We start from the raw sequence: 17394 nt of genomic DNA, 5'->3' as shown, positions 1-17394 counted from the left end.
CCGTGAGTAGATTGCAGTCTTGTGGGAGTTGGACGTCCCTGTTCTAAGCCAGAAGCAGAAATTCACAGAATTAATTGGCAGCATGGAGATGCCACAAGCAAACCCAGTTGCCAGATCTATTATTACAGACTTTTTAAAGAACCCGGAGGAAACAAAGCCATTGCCTGACAGCAACAAATACAGTTCAGAATCAGAATACATTGCAGCCACAGATGTTAACATACCCAACTTCCTCAACCATTCCTCATAAGGCATGGTTTCCAGACCCTTTTTCGTCTTGATCACAATTCTCTGCATATCTACCTGGGAATATGATGCTTCAAGATCTTTGAAAGTATATGTTAACATGGGAATACATGCAACCAGATTTGTTGATTGATCTCTATGCCTCAAGTGTCATAAGAACACAGGGCCAGGTTTTATTTAAGAGATACTCCAATGCTAGTTTCACGGGATTCGGCAGTATGGCAGGTAAAGGGGAACACTTCAGGTTTGTGACAAAGCATGCACCAATTCCACCACTAGGCTACTCAACCCAAATACCCTTGTTGAACAGGGGTGTTTTAAGAAAGGCTCGCATTGCTCATACAGGTAGGCTAAGCAAGTCTTAGAAACGTGGCAGAGCACAGAGTTGGTGGGGCATGGGTGGTGTTGTAAACCCAACAGCAGGAGTAAGGTCCAGGTCTTCCTGAGATGTTCCAGGGGGTGGCTGGAATGTGAATCTCTGCAGGAGACTTGTGAAGAAGAGGAAGAGCTCCATTTTGGCAAGAGTCTCACCTAAACATGCTCTCCAACCTGTAAGGACACACAGGCAGCAGAGAAACTGGGTTTAGCAGTTGCTCAATAGCATCATCCCAAATACATTAAAGCAGACTAAAATGCAGAGATCAAATAACAGCTCACAGTGCCCACCTTAAAAGAATTAAGAACTCCCAATATGAGCCATCCTGCAATGCTGAAAACCAGGGGTGGGAAACCTTTCTCAGCCTGAGGGCCACATTCCCTGGTGAGCAACATTCCAGGGGCCGCACACCAATGGTGACCAGATCTAGTGGCAGAAATGGGTCACAGGTACTAATTTGTTTCTTACCTTTGCACAATAGGCTACTTTCCATGCATGTAAACATCCCATTGACTAAGCACATACTATGCAGGTATACACAACAGTAAAAAAATTACCTGCAGAGAAAGGCATGAAAGCATCTCTCTTTATGAATTTTCCTTCAGAGTTGAGAAAATGCTCAGGATAGAATTTATGTGGTTTCTCCCATTGAGATTCATCATGCAGCACAGAGGACAGCAATGGTATGATGAATGTCCCCTGCAAAGGTAAAGCAAAAGTCATTTTAAAATAAAGTGTATGCCTCTGGTACAATAAATATTTAGTGTAGAAGAAATGAGTTTTGAGTTCATCTGAGAAACATCTTTAGTGTGACAAACTTTAATGTATAAACCATGATCTCCCACTAGAAGTGGTTTCTTTTCCAACCTTGTTCTCCTTTCCACTGAGATCTGTTTAATGGGTTGAAGCTGATGCCTGACACCTTCCGAAGGGTAGATTGCTTGCTTACAGTGCAATCCTATACAAGTCTGCAAAGATGTCACCCACACTGAAGTCCAAGGGGCTTACTCCCAGGAAAGCCTTAAAATATATTGTAACTAGTAGGCAGCAGTTCAATGAAAAGGATCACCTTTGGAATGAAGTAGCCATTAAGGGTAACATCTGTAGCCGTGGCATGTGCCATGTTGGTTGGGACGATATTGGAAAACCTCAGGATCTCATGGACCACGGCATCCGTATAAGGCATTTTTGTTCGGTGTTCAATCCTTGGCTGAGAAGATCCAACAACCTTTGCAATTTCTTCTTGGACCTTTACTGGGGGAAACAATAAAAAGAAAAGAAAAGAAAAAGAAAAAGAAAAAGAAAAAGAAAAAGAAAAAGAAAAGCATTCATTTTTCTGCTCAGATTATGTCTTTGACTTAGGTCTCTTAAAATTAATCTCTGAAGCATAAAACTGCCACAAACTCGTTCTACAATTCCATAGGCTCACAAATTTAATCTCTAGAATTTAACAAATGTATTTTTAAGAAGGACAAACAAACAATTTAGACAATAACCTGATATACTGAGGGAGAGAAATTCATCCAGGATGATTATTAAAATATCACTGCTGGGAATATTCTGAAGTGGTATCTTTTACACATAAAGGTCAAAAACAAAGATTTGGGGATCCTCCAGACCCTGACAAATTTTGGAGAAAATATGGGAAAGAGTTTGCTGGAGAAAGAGCTTTTTTGTTTGTTTGTTTGTTTGTTTGTTTGTTTGTTTTATAAGATATTTATTGAGATTTTCAAAAAATTACAAAATAAAAAGAAAAAAGAAAAATATAAAATAAAAATAGTTAAAAACAATTCAGTCTTTTCGTCACATATTTTTCATTTGCTTATTTCCCGGACCTCCTCATGCCTCCCTTTTCTGTATTCCAGTTCAAATTGTTAATTCAGCAAATCCCTCCCCTCTTCAATCATCTTAATCTTCAATTTTAAAATATTATAACATTAAAATTTTACCTATTAATAACCATTTTCTCATATTCTCTTATAGCATTACAGCTAAAGACCACTTAGTTTCTATCCAACATCATTCTAACATTCATTAATTTTGCAGTATTTCTGTAAATAATCTTTAAACTTTTTTCAATCTTCCACCAACTCTTCTCCCTGTCACTTCTGCCAGTTCCATATAGTCTATCACCTTCATCTGCCATTCTTCCAAAGTGGGTAGATCTTGTGTCTTCCAATACTTTGCGATGAGTATTCTTGCTGCTGTTGTGGCATACATAAAGAAAGTTCTATCCTTCTTTGGCACCAATTGGCTGACAATGCCCATGAGGAAGGCCTCTGGTTTCTTCAGGAAGGTATATTTAAATACCTTTTTCATTTCATTATAGATCATCTCCCAGAAAGCCTTAATCCTTGGGTACGTCCACCAAAGGTGAAAAAATGTACCTTCAGTTTCTTGACATTTCCAACATTTATTATCGGGCAAATGATAGATTTTTGCAAGCTTGACTGGTGTCATGTACCACCTGTAAATCATTTTCATAATATTCTCTCTTAGGGCATTACATGCCGTAAATTTCATACCTGTGGTCCACAACTGTTCCCAGTCAGCAAACATAATGTTATGTCCAACATCTTGTGCCCATTTAATCATAGCAGATTTGACCGTATCATCCTGAGTATTCCATTTCAACAGCATGTTATACATCTTTGACAAAATCTTAGTTTTAGGTTCTAACAGTTCTGTTTCTAATTTTGATTTTTCCACCTGGAAGCCAATTTTCTTATCCAAGTTATATGCCTCCATTATCTGATAGTAATGAAGCCAGTCTCGCACTTTATCTGAAAGAGCATTTGAACTGGACGCTGGACAGGAAGAAGAAGATTCAACAGAGGTGGAGGTGAAAGAAATAAATATGGAACAAGATGGCTTTGAGAATTCTAACTGGGAACGTAAATAAGCAAAATAATAAGACTAAATGAATAAAATTGATCATGTTGTAAAGAAGTTAAACTTGGAAGTTATATGCCTCAAAGAAACAGGAAGACTAGTAGTTTGGCAAATAAAGAAGAAAGAAGAAATAACTGCATTGATAGAATAAATGTAGGAGGTGGAAAATCTGAAAAAAATAATAGATCAATTCGTGAGTTTTTATACAGCACCATATTAAGGCAAATGAGTTAAGGTAGAAGAAATGGGTAAATATTTAGAAGACAACAGACTGCTTAAGATACCAAAAGTTAAAATGTCATTTCTGAATAGAGCTGTCACAATGATGGTTTTACAGCAAGTAATTTTACAGGCAAAATTAGGGAAGGCACCCAGACCTGATGGCGTTTCAGCAATATATTATTAAAAAATTACAAGATTACCGAATGCAACTTTTAAAAGATATTATGACTATAACTTTGAATATAGGAGAGTTACCCAAATCCCCGAAGAGTGTATACATAACTTTGATTCATAAACAAAATAGAGATCCAAAGCTGGTTAAGAGCTATCGACCTATTTCAATCTTGGATAATGACTATAAACTGTTTGCAGACATATTAGCTAATGGGTTGAAAACTGTATTAAAAGAGAAAGCATTTAGACTCTGAGAAAGCATTTGACAATGTCTCCTGGGACTTTATATGTTTAAGGCTTTGGAATATATGGTTTCTGGAGACAGTTTTATAAAAGGAGTTAAGGCAATATATACTGCTCCATCAGTAAGTAATGTAGTGACTGAGAATTGTGAAATAACTAAAGGAAGTAGACATGGTTGCCCACTGTCACCTTCATTGCTTATAACAGTTTTAGAAGTTTTGGCACAAAGAATAAGATGTAATAAGAAAAATAAGCGGCAATAAAAGCGGGAAAGAGACAATATGAATAATATAATATATAATATAATATAATATAATATAATATAATTATAATATAATATAATATAATATAATATAATATAATATAATATAATATAATATATGATTTTGCAGATAATGTGGTGATATTTGTTGAGGAACCAATAGAGTCAATCCCAAAGGCATTGGAAAAGATTTTTTATTATATTTTTAGAAATAGCAGATCTTAAAATTAATAAAGATAAAACTAAACTCCTGGTAAAAAATATGAATGATGAGGGTAAAAATAAATTACAAAGTTTATCCATCTTAAAGAGTGAAAAGAAGATTAAATATTTGGGTGTGTGGTTAAGAGCAAGAATATAAATTTGTATAAGGATAATTATTTAAAAACTTGGGAGGATATTAAAATAAATTTGCAAATATGGAGGAGAATAAAACTTTCATTACTTCAACAACTAAAATGAATGTATTACTGATAATATTCTTTTTGTTTTATTGTTATTTATTTATTATTATTTATTTATTATTATTAGTATTATTATTTAGTGAATGTATATACCACCCTATATCCAGAGGTTCACAGAATAAAATCAAAATATAAAAATACCTCAAAAAACCTCAAAATACATAATCAAAATAAAAACACCCAATAGCTCCCCTTCAAAATACCAATACCAGTGATCAATCAATACCAGTGATTGGCACGACAAATTGTTTCAACAAACGGCAAAAATATATTTCTAAATATATCTGGCAAGGAAAAATAAGAATAAAACAAATAAAACATAAAAAAATGACAGATGAAAGAGAAAGGAGGTTTCTTCCTGCTGCATATGAGATTCTATTACGAAGCATCTTGTCTATGCTGTTTGAGGGAATGATTGTTATTGAATAATTCACATATTTCAGATTGGGAAGGTCATGATACTATTTTTGGTTGGCACGCTTACTTGAGGTATGAAAATGTGAAAGTACATAAAGGTTTTACAAACCATATAATTAGGAAAAAAATGTATAAAGTATGGGATAAGTATAAAAACCTGTTGGAGACCAAAACACCACTATGGCTTTCACTTTTGGAGAATTTACCGGTAAATTAAATTTTTTAAAAGATTTATCAGAGACGTTACCAACATGGTTACAATATCATCATTTGAATGAAGTATTTAAAAGGGATATGAAGCGGGGGGTTGGGGAACAAAAATCACAACTAGAAAGAGACCTGTTAAACTGTAATGTTAAAGTGATATCTAAAATGTATAAGATCTTATTGGAATGGGAGACAAAGGACGAACAAGTGAAATCTTCAATGATACACTGGGCAATAGATATGAGTAATAATATAGAAATGGAGGCATGGGAAAGTTTATCAAATGTGGATATAAAATTTACAGAATGTTATTGTTTAAGAGACAACTATATGAAATTGTTACATAAATGGTACCAGACACCTAGTAAATTGGGTAAAATGTATAAATCTGAACTGAATATGTGCTGGAAACGTAAAGAGAAAGAAGGTACTATTTTTCATATGTGGTGGGCTTGTAATAAGGTTAAAGTTTACTGGGAAATGATATATGATGAACTGAAAATGACCGCTCCCCACATAAAACGGGGGGCACCCTTTGCGCGGACGCGCGCAGCCCCTGGATCTGGAGCGGCTCCATCAGCACAGGCTTGGCTTCGGCTTCCCCCAGGTGGGATACCTGGAGGTCTCCGCCTACCTCAGTCAGTTGTCCAATGCCACCTGGGGGACGTGTTGCCAAGGAGACCAGGCCAGGTAGGGGAGGGACTACCTGCCCACACAATATAGGGAGGATCTTCCCTGGGAATCCTCACTTGGCTCCAGAGTTTCTCTCACCCTACCCACCCTCTTATTTTGCATGTTAACTTCTCTTCACAGGTATGCCGGTGCTGCTACGTCAAGGTCGCTGTTAAAGGTCCGGAAAGGAATCCCCCTTCATGGGCAGCTTTTGCCTTTCCCATAGCAAAATGGGTGGGGGGGGGGAGGTATCAGGCCTTGGGCGGAATCCTTTAGTCTATCTTCCTCTTTGCAACGGCGATACCAGGGTTCCCCGTTAAAGGGGTTTTCTGAGGAGAGGCTTTGACCGTATGCCGAGAGGTTGTCATTGTTCTCCCCTGCGGCGGCGGCGTAACGGGGGCAGCTATCTCTGCTTGAACATATGTTCTCCAGAGCCGGCCCATCTCCCCCCACACACTGGATAACCCTGATGTTCCCTAGGTCCCCGGCTGGGGACTGGATAGGGATAACGCCCAATGCCTGAGCCAAGGTCTACCCACATCTGAAATATAATAAAGTTGTGGCCAATTTAATCCCATAGCATGTTGTCTTGAGTCGTTTTCTTTTGGAAATTATGAGATCAGAACTACCTAGAAATTTATTTAGTATAGAATATTTAGAAATTTATTTATGTATGCAATTTATATAAATTTATACAAATTTATTTATTTATGCAACCATGGCTGCAAGATTAATATTTGCCCAAAAATGGAACGATGAAGAGGTCCCGATAATGGATACAAAGAATGAATACAGAAATTAATGGACTACACAGAAAAGGCAAAACTTATTGGGAGAACTCTTACAATAAGAGAACAGCTTGTTTACACCATGTGATGTGACTAGCTGTGGGAAAGAATCTTCCCGGACCCCTGATGGTTGCTGATTGATGGCTGGATGGTGTACGTGGATTGAAAGTTCTCCAGTTCACTCAGAAAAACTGCCATGTTTTTGGATTAAAACAGGCAGAGAGAGCCACATTCTTCGCATTCCAGGGGAGCTGATAAAACTGCTGTTCCATGCCAAAGGATTCGTGAGTACTTTTTGAGCTAATTTATGAGCTAGTTAGCTTCAAAGGCAAAGAGAAAAGCAAGCCGGAGCGAAAGCAAGGCTCAGAGGCTGAAAATAGCTGTTGGAATTTCAGCATTTGCTTGCTATCTCACAGACTGTTGGAAGGGACTTTCCAAGCTGAGCTAGCTGCCAGGTGCTAGCAGCTTGTAAACAGCCCAATAGACTTTTGGATTTTTCAGCTCGCTGCTGATAACTGAAGCTTGGATTCAAGATGGATGCCAAGAAAGGGGCAGGTTTACCTTATCCACCTCCCCTAACTGCACTGGCTGTTGCTGACAGGGGGAGTGAGGCTTGGAGTTCTAGCGCCCCCACTGCTATTGCTAGAGAAGAGCAAGCTGTAGCTCTGAACGTTGTCCATTGTTACAATTGTGGCCAGCCTGGGCATATTCAGAGGCACTGTAAAAGGTCACATCAGCAGAAAGGAGCTAAAGGGAGCTCTGCAAAGCCTGAGGCTTCAAGCAAAGGTCGTGCCAAGACAGGTGAAACCAGCTAAGGCTTTGCTGTCGCTAAAAGCCACATCATCGGTGGAAAATGCGTTTGTTTTGGACATGGGAGCAACGCAGCACATGGCATCACGCAGGGAATTGTTTTCTACGTTTGAGAAGCAACGCTTCACTGTGAAACAGGCCAACGGTCAGGAGATCGAAGCGACCGGGTTTGGAACTGTTTACCTGGAAAGCCTGAACTTGACTATAAACAATGTGTATTATGTTCCTGATTTGAAGTTCAATCTGTTGAGTGTTTCTCAGATGACAAAGAAAGGGCTGGTGTTGTCCTATGATAAGGAGAGTTGCAAAATCTTTAAAGATGGAGAGCTGTATCTTTCTGCCAGAGAGAAAGATGGACTGTATCTATTGACTTTTGATGAAAATGATTACAATAGTTGCACTGCGTGTGAGTCTAAAATGCTTTCTCTTGCAGGTGTGTTGAAAGACGTCAAGGATCAGAAGGCAAAGAAGGTTAACAGTGTTTTTCAGCGAGTGTATGCTGATGTAATTGGTCCTCTAGCACCATCTAGAGGCAATGCTAAATACTATCTTGTATGTGTTGATCATCTTTCTCGATATGTATGGATATATATATTGGGATCACCCAGAGAAACCTTAGCAAGGTTTAAGGAGTTTTGTGATAAGGTTAAGAATATTCATGATGCTAATATTGATTATCTTTTCACAGATTAAAAGCCAGTTTTTCTTTTACAGGATTTTCAGGATTTCCTGGAGAAACAAGAGATAGAGCATAAGGTTGCTGTTTCTGAAGCTGCATGGAACAAAAATGTTTGTGTAAAGGTGAACAAAGAGTTGCAGAATGGCATGAAGGCACAATTGCTGAGTTCACATTTGCCACATGAGTTTTGGGCTGAATCTTTATCTTCTTATTGTTACACTTGGGTGAGAAAGGTTTCAAAAGGTATGGAAAGTTCTCCTTTTGAGAAGCTATTCCGAAGGAAACCTTCTGTAACACATTTTAAGGTTTTTGGATCTCAAGTAAATACAGAAACACCAGATGGAATTAAGAATGCAAAAGGCCTTTTTGTGGGTTATGAAAAGGGTCTCTACAGAGTAATTTTGTCTGAATCTGGTAAGGTGATTCTCACAAAGTTCCTAGAGAGCACTCCTGGACAGGAGAGAGAGAGGTTTTTCACACATTTCCCACTGATGACAATTCAGATGATGATTCTGATTTTTCTGATTATTCTGGTACTGATAGTGACACAGAAAGCTCAGAGAGTTCTGTTGACACAGTCATTGAGAGAGGTTTTCACACAATGTCTAGACCTACACAGGTTAAGGCTGAACCAGAAGTGCCTGAACCATTGTTTACTGTTGGGTGTGGTTCTCCAAAAGGTCCTGAGGATGAACCAGTCAGCAAAGAGGATCAGCACCTCATACGCAGGTCTGAGAAGGTTACAAAGGGCGTACCACCCAAGAGATATTCTCGAGAGTTTGCTAACTCAGCTGTTGCATGTGTTACTATTGTTGACAACTCTAGCAAGTTAAAGGTGTGTCTAAGTCAGAGACAAAGACACAACTGGGAGTTGCAAAGCGCAACACAACCTTCCCTAGCCAAGGTAATGCAGAAGCACTCGTTGCTTGGAAAACAGACAACCAGAGAGTTACACTGGTGAAACCAGTGGCGGGTAGTTCCAAAGGTGGAACTGAAACAGCAGGGGATTGTTACGTGTGTAACAACTGTTTGTTTTCTTCTCTGGATCAAGCTTTGTTCGCAGCTAACGTTGATTCATATGGGGGAGGATGTTACAATAAGAGAACAACGCAGCTGCAAACAGCCAGCTTCTTTACATCATCTGATGTGACTAGCTGTGGGAAAGAATCTTCCCGGAAGTTCATAGGCTACACAAGTCTTTGTTCAGTGTGTAATATGAGACCTTCCTGTTGCGTATGTAAAGGAAGTCTTTGTCTCTCGTTCGGAGAGAAGTCTGAGTGATCGGACATGTTTTCTGTTGAGTTGTACTGTCAGAAATAAACAAGATGTAAAAAGACTTTCTGACTATTCTTCTTTCCTCTGCGAAGGGGGAGAAGGGGGTGTGCATTTTCCACGCTGGGAAATGTTGCCTATCAAGATCTCGCTGGTCTGTCTGGGATGCCAGCCAGAGGCAGATCACCGGTAAACAAGCTCCGGGAGCAGGAAGAGGGGCCAGCCTCTCTCGATGGGGCTAGTTTTCCAACAAGAACAAGATTATTATTATTTTTAGAAAGCAATGCAAATGGTTTATTGCGTATGTACAAACAAACTGTAAACATACTAAGACATTGTCAGGATTAATGTAAAAAACCGCAGTTTCAATATATCTATTGGATATATACGGGAATATATATATATATAGAAGAATATGTTGAGATAATTTGGAGTATGCAGGAATATGAAATGAAATGTAAAGAGCCACAGAAAGAGGGAGTCCAGGTTGAAATGTAAAACATATGACTGAACAATTGTGTGTGTGTGTGTGTGTGTGTGTGTGTATCAAATTATAAATATTTCATTTCTCTAACAGTTACATATAACTGGAATTAAGATATCTCAGTATAATGGAAGCCAACCCAATTAAAAGCACTCACTCTGAATTTCCGGATATTTCATCATTAGTAACAGTCCCCAGCACAGTATGGTAGAAGTGGATTCCATTCCAGCAGCCAATAAGTTGGCCACAACAGTTTTTAAGTTTTCGTTGTGGAAATATGCATTCGTCTTCTTCTTCTTCTCCTCCTGGGTTGCAAAGAGTATGAACTGATTATAACGAATGTAGTGAGAAAATTTCATGTGCAAAGATAAAAATGAATACCTGACTGGACCCGATGTCCAAAGTATCATTGCACATCACCACAGTCACCGAGCAGTGAGAGATTCCAGGTTTTCCAGACTATGCCATCATGATGATATAGGGTTCCTGCAGGAGGAGTGCTCCCCTCCAGGCCAGGAGAGGCGAGTCACCAGAGGATTGGGGCCGCCCTATGCCTCGGGGCAGATAAAAGCCAGCCAGCCTCAGTCCCAACTTGCAGAAGAAACATTGTTGGTTGCTAGTTCCTGCCTAGACCCTGTCCTGCTTTCCTGCCTGAGCTCGTGACCCGCCTTGTTTCCTGCTTGCATGCCTGTTCCTGACTTCACCTGACTCCCTGCCCTGCAACCAGCTTCAGCTACTACGGACTGCCTCCATGTTGCGCCTTTGACCACAGACCGGACTTGGACCTCGCCTCTCGCGTAACCCATGGGACCAGCACATCAGGCCTGTATATCTGCTTTAACTTTTCAAACTCATCATTAATTAGTTTAAGATTTTAGAAATAATTTCCAGCCTGTTATTTAGAACTCTGTCATCACCCAACCACCTGTTTCCTTTTCTGGGTGCTAATTAATTGATAAGCAGAAACTCCAATTCATATTCATTTCCAGTCTTAGTAATAGTTAAAAGAACTGAAGCCCTAATTTAAGGATGATTGGTCAGTGCATGGGCCAATGTTTTGTCCTTGCTCTGAGATGCCTCCCCACCCTCAAAGCTTCCTACCTCCTCCAGTGTGAAGAACGTCTTCTTCTGAGTACATGAGGCATTATCCCATCATCCCTTGTATCAAAAGGAAGTCTGGCAACCAATATTTATGACTTGATTACCTCTCATCACTGTATAATTATGTATAATTACATGTTTTCTTGATCAGGGATTCCCCCCCCCCCCCAGAAATGCTGTTGAGCATGCAACCTTTGACCTTGCAGAGGCAACTTCTGTAACACATTAACAATGGCTGACTATTGGGAAAGGGGAGGAAGTATGCCAGGTTGGTCCCTTCTGAAGTGAGACTTCCTGACTACAACTTATGCATTCACTTGCGAATATGCCCTTAAAACATGAATTGAAAATGGCAACGCTTATTCTGGGCCAACTTAAAAGACTCCATTACCTCTTGCTGTTGGATAAGAAATGAGTCAATAAAGCTCCTCTGGTCATTTTCATCCAGATCTCTGAGGTGTTTTATGAAGGTGGCATTTATGAAGGCAAACAGCTCATCTCTGTTTTGAATGATAGTCTTACGAGCCCCCAGAAGAAAACCAAGAGCAGGAAACATGTTATACAGCTGAAAGGATAAAAATGTGAAAAAAGAAAAAGAGACATTAGAAAAACTCAGTATTGTACTCTCAGCTGGGTCTCTCAGAGCATAATTTATGTGCAAGCCCAGAATAGTGGGCTATGGCAGTTCTCCTCTGGAGGGTCGCCTTCAGAGAGGGAGATCTGCCCTTGGAGGCCCCTTCTGAGCCATCCTGGAACCAACTATCACTTGTTCTTCCTTGTCCTTGGAGTCCCGATGGCAGTGAGGCCAGAAAGTGTGTGTGCAAAAGAGACTTTATTATAGTTATGGGATGACTGTGCCGTGTGAGTTTTCTAAATATTTTGAATTAGCACCAGGTTTCTCATGATACCAATATCCTGTGTTTTCTAGTGAATCCTGAACAATATACAATAAACCGGTAGCCCTGCCCATTTGCATACACTGTTATCATAATCAACTGTTTGTTTGTTTTAATTGTAAAAGATAGATTACCATGACTGAAAAGCTTCCAACGATCCGGACATTTTCATTGACCAACTTCAGAAGTCTTATGTATGTGGGATCTTCATAATCAAACCGCTTGCCTAGTAGTATGGCCACTATTATATTGGCAACAGCTCCATTCATAATTGTGGTGGTCTCAAATGGGCTTCCTATACATAAATATGACAGTTAAACAAAAATATTATTTTAAAAATTTGGGATGTAAAACACATAGGAGTCAAGTACAACATTCCTAGAATGGACATGCCATGGGATGCTTTCTACCAGCCAGGAGAAAACTTCCTGTTTCCTCTGCTAAGATCTAGAACTTCTAATGCAAGTTAGGGGGGATATCATTAAACAATATATCCTCTCCTGCCTCCCTGAACATCCCCACAGAAATTCAAAGTATGGAAAGGGCATTGTTTTTAAGTCTGTTCATGTTGTCTTAAATCCCTACTGGCAGCTTCCCTATGTGTAGACCTCATTTAACAAATAAACTAAACCTAAGTGTTGCTGGATGTGGCCATAGAAATGCTTGGAAGTCACAGGAGTTATTGCAGTACAATCTGCACATTACAGGAACAGACCAATTGCAGGGAACCCTGGGAGCTGTGCTTCTGGAAGTTAGGAATATGTAACACAATAGTCTTAGCACCTTTAAACAACTGTAGTGTAGCTATGCACCAGAGGAAAACACCAACCCACCTTCGTAAGATTCAAATTTCTTTATCAGGACACTGCATTCCTCAACAATTCTGTCCTCTATGGTCCTCTTTCCCATTCCGTAGTCCCGTAATGTGCTTACAACAAACCGCCGCATCACTTTCCAGTTTTCACCATTAGACAGAATTACACCTGAAGAGACGGGAGGAAAGGTTTCATGTCTGCATGGCCATTGTACAAAAATATCAATAATTTGTGTTCTGCATTTCTTCCATGGAACTGAGAATGGATCCCAGCTATTCTCCCATTCAGACTTCGAAGCTGGCAGCTGTGTCATCAGAGCATGACCTGAGAACCCATTGATCAATATTTTCCCCTACTAAGTGTAGGATAGAGTAGAGGGTGGTTTTTACATGTCAGGGGTCCCAGCAGAACTCAGCTTGTTATTTTGTATTCCATTATGCCTCCTTCATTTTTCGTCTCTATATAGTCTGGGGCAGAAAATGGTCAGTCAGTTTCCCCTTGGTGTGTGGAATTACTTTGCTGTGTGACTATTATTCACAATCCTCCTGTCTCATTCTCCCCCTCCTCTACAATATGACTGTTGGGAAGGTGGGAATGGGAAAGGTTTGCTTTAAGTGGTCTCCATTTTTGTTTCTTCAACAGAGCACCACTTATCCACTGAAAGTCAAGACCAAAAAAGGCTGACCTGGTCCACTCTTTTTAACATTTTAGCTTGATCTGCAGAAATCCACATTTGACATTTTTTGTGACATATTCTCAGCCTAATGCCTGTAGATACTCTGTCAATGTCAAAGGCACTGAGGTGGGTTGAAAAATTGGCAAGGATTTCGCCCACAGGAAACAATGGATTTTGATGACTTGCTTTGCAAACACTCATCTTACAAACCATTTCTTGGGAACAGATTGTGTTCATCTGGTGGGTCCATTGTGTGTCTGCAAGCATTACCAGTTCCAATAGAAGGGGAGGTGCCTCACCAAAGCCTTGTGCAAGCTCTTGAAATAATGGAATGATGGGCCTGTCAGCAAATGCGTCCGCCTGATTAACCAGAGCCTCCTTTACTGTCTCATATCCTGTCAACACCACAGCTTTCTGGGGTCCCATTTGGATGCTGAAGACAGGGCCATATTGCTTTGACAACTGGAATTCAACAGAAGAAAAATTGAGAAACAGAGTTCTGGCATACCTAAAGAGTATATTAATGCAAATCGTCTCTGACAGAACCAAGACTGCATTCACTACCACGCAGTCTCAAATCTTCCATTCTTTTGCAAGGTGATAGAGCGGGTGGTTGCTGAACAACTCCAGGAATGTCTAGAGGATGCAGACTATTTGGATTCCTTCCATTTGGGATTCAAGCCTCATCATGAGACTGAAACAGCCTTGGTTGTGCTGCTCAATTATCTCCGGCCGGCTAAGGACAAAGGTGCAAGCTGTTTCCTAGTTCTGCTGGATTTCTCAGTGGCCTTTGATACCATCGACCATGACATCCTTCTGGACCGTCTAGAGAGGCTGGGATCTGGGGGCACTGTTATACAGTGGTTTCACTCCTTCTTCCTGGGCCGTGTCCAGAAAGTGGTGTTGGGGGATGAGTGTTCAGGCCCCTGGGCTCTCACTTGTTGGGTATGCGGATAATAACTAGCTCTACCTCTCTTTTAAATAGAAACCATTGAAGGCAGTGAAGGTCCTGTGTAAGTGTTGGGGGGCGGTTGGAGGATGGATGGTGGCTGACAGATGGAGGTTGAATCCTGACAAGAGAGAAGTACTGTTTTGGGGGGACAGGAGGCAGGCAGGTGTGGAGGACTCCTGGTCCTGAATGGGGTAACTGCCTCTGAAGGACCAGATGTGCAGCCTGGGCGTAATTTTGGACACACAGCTATCCATGGAGGTGCAGGTCAATTCTGTGTCCAGGGCAGCTGTCTACCAGCTCCATCTGGTACGCAGGCTGAGACCCTATCTGCCAGCAGACTGTCTTGCCAGAATGGTGCATGCTCTCGTTATCTCCTGCTTGTACTACTGCAATGTGCTCTATGTGGGACTACTTTTGAAGGCGACCCGGAAACTGCAACAAATCCAGAATGCGGTAGCTACAGTGGTGACTGGGAGTGGCTGCCGAGACAATATACCACTGGTTCTGAAAGACCTACGTTGGCTCCCAGTACGTTTCCAAGCACTATTCAAAGTTTTGAAGCTGACATTTAAAGCCCTAAGTGGCCTCGGCCCATATCCTGAAGGAGCGTCTCCATCCCCACCGTTCAGCCTGGACACTCAGGTCCAGGGCTCAGGGCCTTATGGTGGTTCCCTCACTGCAAGAAGTGAGGTTACAGGGGACCAGACAGAGTGCCTTCTTGGTAGTGGCACCTGCCCTGTGGAATGCCATCCCATCAGATGTCAAGGCAATAAACAACTATCTGATTATTAGAAGACACCTGTAGGCAGTCCTTTTAAGGAAAGTTTTTAATGTTAGATGTTTTATCATATTCTTAGTCTGTTGGGTAGCTGGGGAAACCCAGCCACATGGGCAACGTATAAATAATAAATTATTATTATTATTCAGTTGTGGCAGAACAAATATTTGCTAGGAATAATCAGAAAACCAGAACAAAATAGGCAGTTGTAAGTGATTATACCTTTAATGGCACCTCTCAAATCTATTTAGAAAGATAGGCTGAAGGAGGAGGCTTGGCTAGGCAAGGTTTGCATTGGCACTTTTAAATCCTTGAAAATGGAGGCAGAGTCAAACGGGATTCGACACCAAACACCTTGTTCAAATTACAAGTTATAAATTGCAACTAGGTCCTATGACTGGGAATGTTAAGAGGCGGTTCTGTAGCACACAAAGGGGAGATGAGATTTATAGGCTCTAAAAGAACAAAATGTAATGTATTATTGATATTAAGAATAATAATAATAATTTTCTACTCCGCTCATCTGATTGGGCTGCCCCAATACCCTTCAGCCTTGCCATGGGAAGAACTGCAATCTTTACCTTTAACATGGTTCTGTGAGGCCTCTTGAGATCCATGATGTGGAGATTCCCAATGAGAGGTAAAGGCCTTGGACCTGGTGGAAAGTTTTGGGAGCTCTTGTTCCAGAAAGTGCCCAGTTTGAAAACAAAGTAAACCATAAGGATAAAGAGGAACAACACTGGAATCAGCTCCATCCAATCCATTTCGTTTCAGCAAGCAATTTTTTTTGCAGTGGTTATAATGAAAGCCACAGTGCAGTTTGGTTGAGGACAATGTCTTGCAACTGCAGTGAGCAGCATATATATTATGCTAGGTACCGTCTCAAGCTAATCATTAAACCATTATTAAACCAGAGATACGAGGAATTAAAGTAGGAACTAAAGAATACAAACTGAAAGCGTACGCAGCTGATTTGGTGTTATCCTTAGAAGATCCGCAAAAAAGTGTCAATAAGGCCTTGGAAATATTAGAGGAGTACAGTAAACTGTCTGGTTTTAAGTTAAATAAACTAAAGCAAAAAATGATGACTAAAAACTTGGAAAAAGATGCAAGAGAAAAATTAGAGATACAGAATGGAATCAAGGTGGTAAAAAAAATAAAATATTTGGGAATTTGGTTAACCACGAAAAACATAAATTTAATTGGTGATAATTATTTTACAATGTTGAAAGAGATGAAAGAAGACTTGGACACGTGGAAGAGGGTAAAACTTTTGTGGTCGGGAAGAATGGTGGCAATAAAAATGAATATACTCCCCGAAAATGTTATTTTTATTCCAGAATATTCCAGTGATTAGAGGATCCTTAATATTTAAAGATAGGCAAAAAAACTCTCTCGAAATTTATTTGGCAGGGGAAAAGACCGAGAATTAAATTTAAATTACTTACGGATTGGAAAGAAAGAGGGGGATTTTCGGTGCCAAATTTGAAATTATATTTCGAAGCCTCCTGCCTTTGTTGGGTTAAAGATTGGATCAATTTTAAAAACACGGATTTGTTAGATTTAGAAGGTTTCAACAACAGATTTGGATGGCACGCTTATCTGTGGCTCAATAAAGAAAAGGTGCATAAAGGTTTCTCAGGTCACATTATCAGAGGATCATTATATGAGGTTTGGGAGAAAAACAAAAAACTTTTGGAATGGAAAACACCCTGCTGGCTATCACCGATTGATATCCTAACTACTAAAAAAACAAACATGGAAGGAGAAAGATTGACTTATGAAGATTTATTGATAAGAACAGAAAACGGATGGAAACTGAGAGCATATGAAGAGTTAAAAGATAGACTAACAGGCTGGTTGCAATTTCATCAAAGTGCAGTATGGAATGAAGATAAAAAGACAGGGATAAATGAAAAAAAATCTAAATTTCAGATAGAAATAATAGAAGGTAAAACTAAGTTATTA

General features: G+C 40.0%; 1 protein-coding gene across 1 annotated transcript; it reads right to left on the bottom strand.

The window, feature by feature from the left end:
- Positions 1–607: 607 nt before the first annotated feature.
- On the bottom strand, positions 608–16264 carry LOC310703126 (cytochrome P450 2K1-like; the record flags this gene model as incomplete). Its single annotated transcript, XM_083495214.1, has 9 exons — positions 16008–16264; positions 13996–14158; positions 13039–13188; positions 12340–12500; positions 11701–11874; positions 10366–10513; positions 1692–1876; positions 1180–1321; positions 608–795 (listed from the first exon to the last, which is right to left on the bottom strand). Exons 1-9 carry the CDS (start codon positions 16188–16190, stop codon positions 608–610), a joined length of 1494 nt encoding a protein of 497 aa, XP_083351340.1. The 5' UTR covers positions 16191–16264.
- Between the last annotated feature and the right edge of the window lie 1130 nt (positions 16265–17394).

The sequence above is a fragment of the Podarcis liolepis genome, assembly GCF_965112155.1.
Source record: "Podarcis liolepis genome assembly, chromosome: 3".
Lineage (NCBI taxonomy): Eukaryota > Metazoa > Chordata > Lepidosauria > Squamata > Lacertidae > Podarcis > Podarcis liolepis.
Note: the sequence above shows the minus strand (reverse complement) of the source record. Positions and strands in the feature narration are given on the sequence as shown.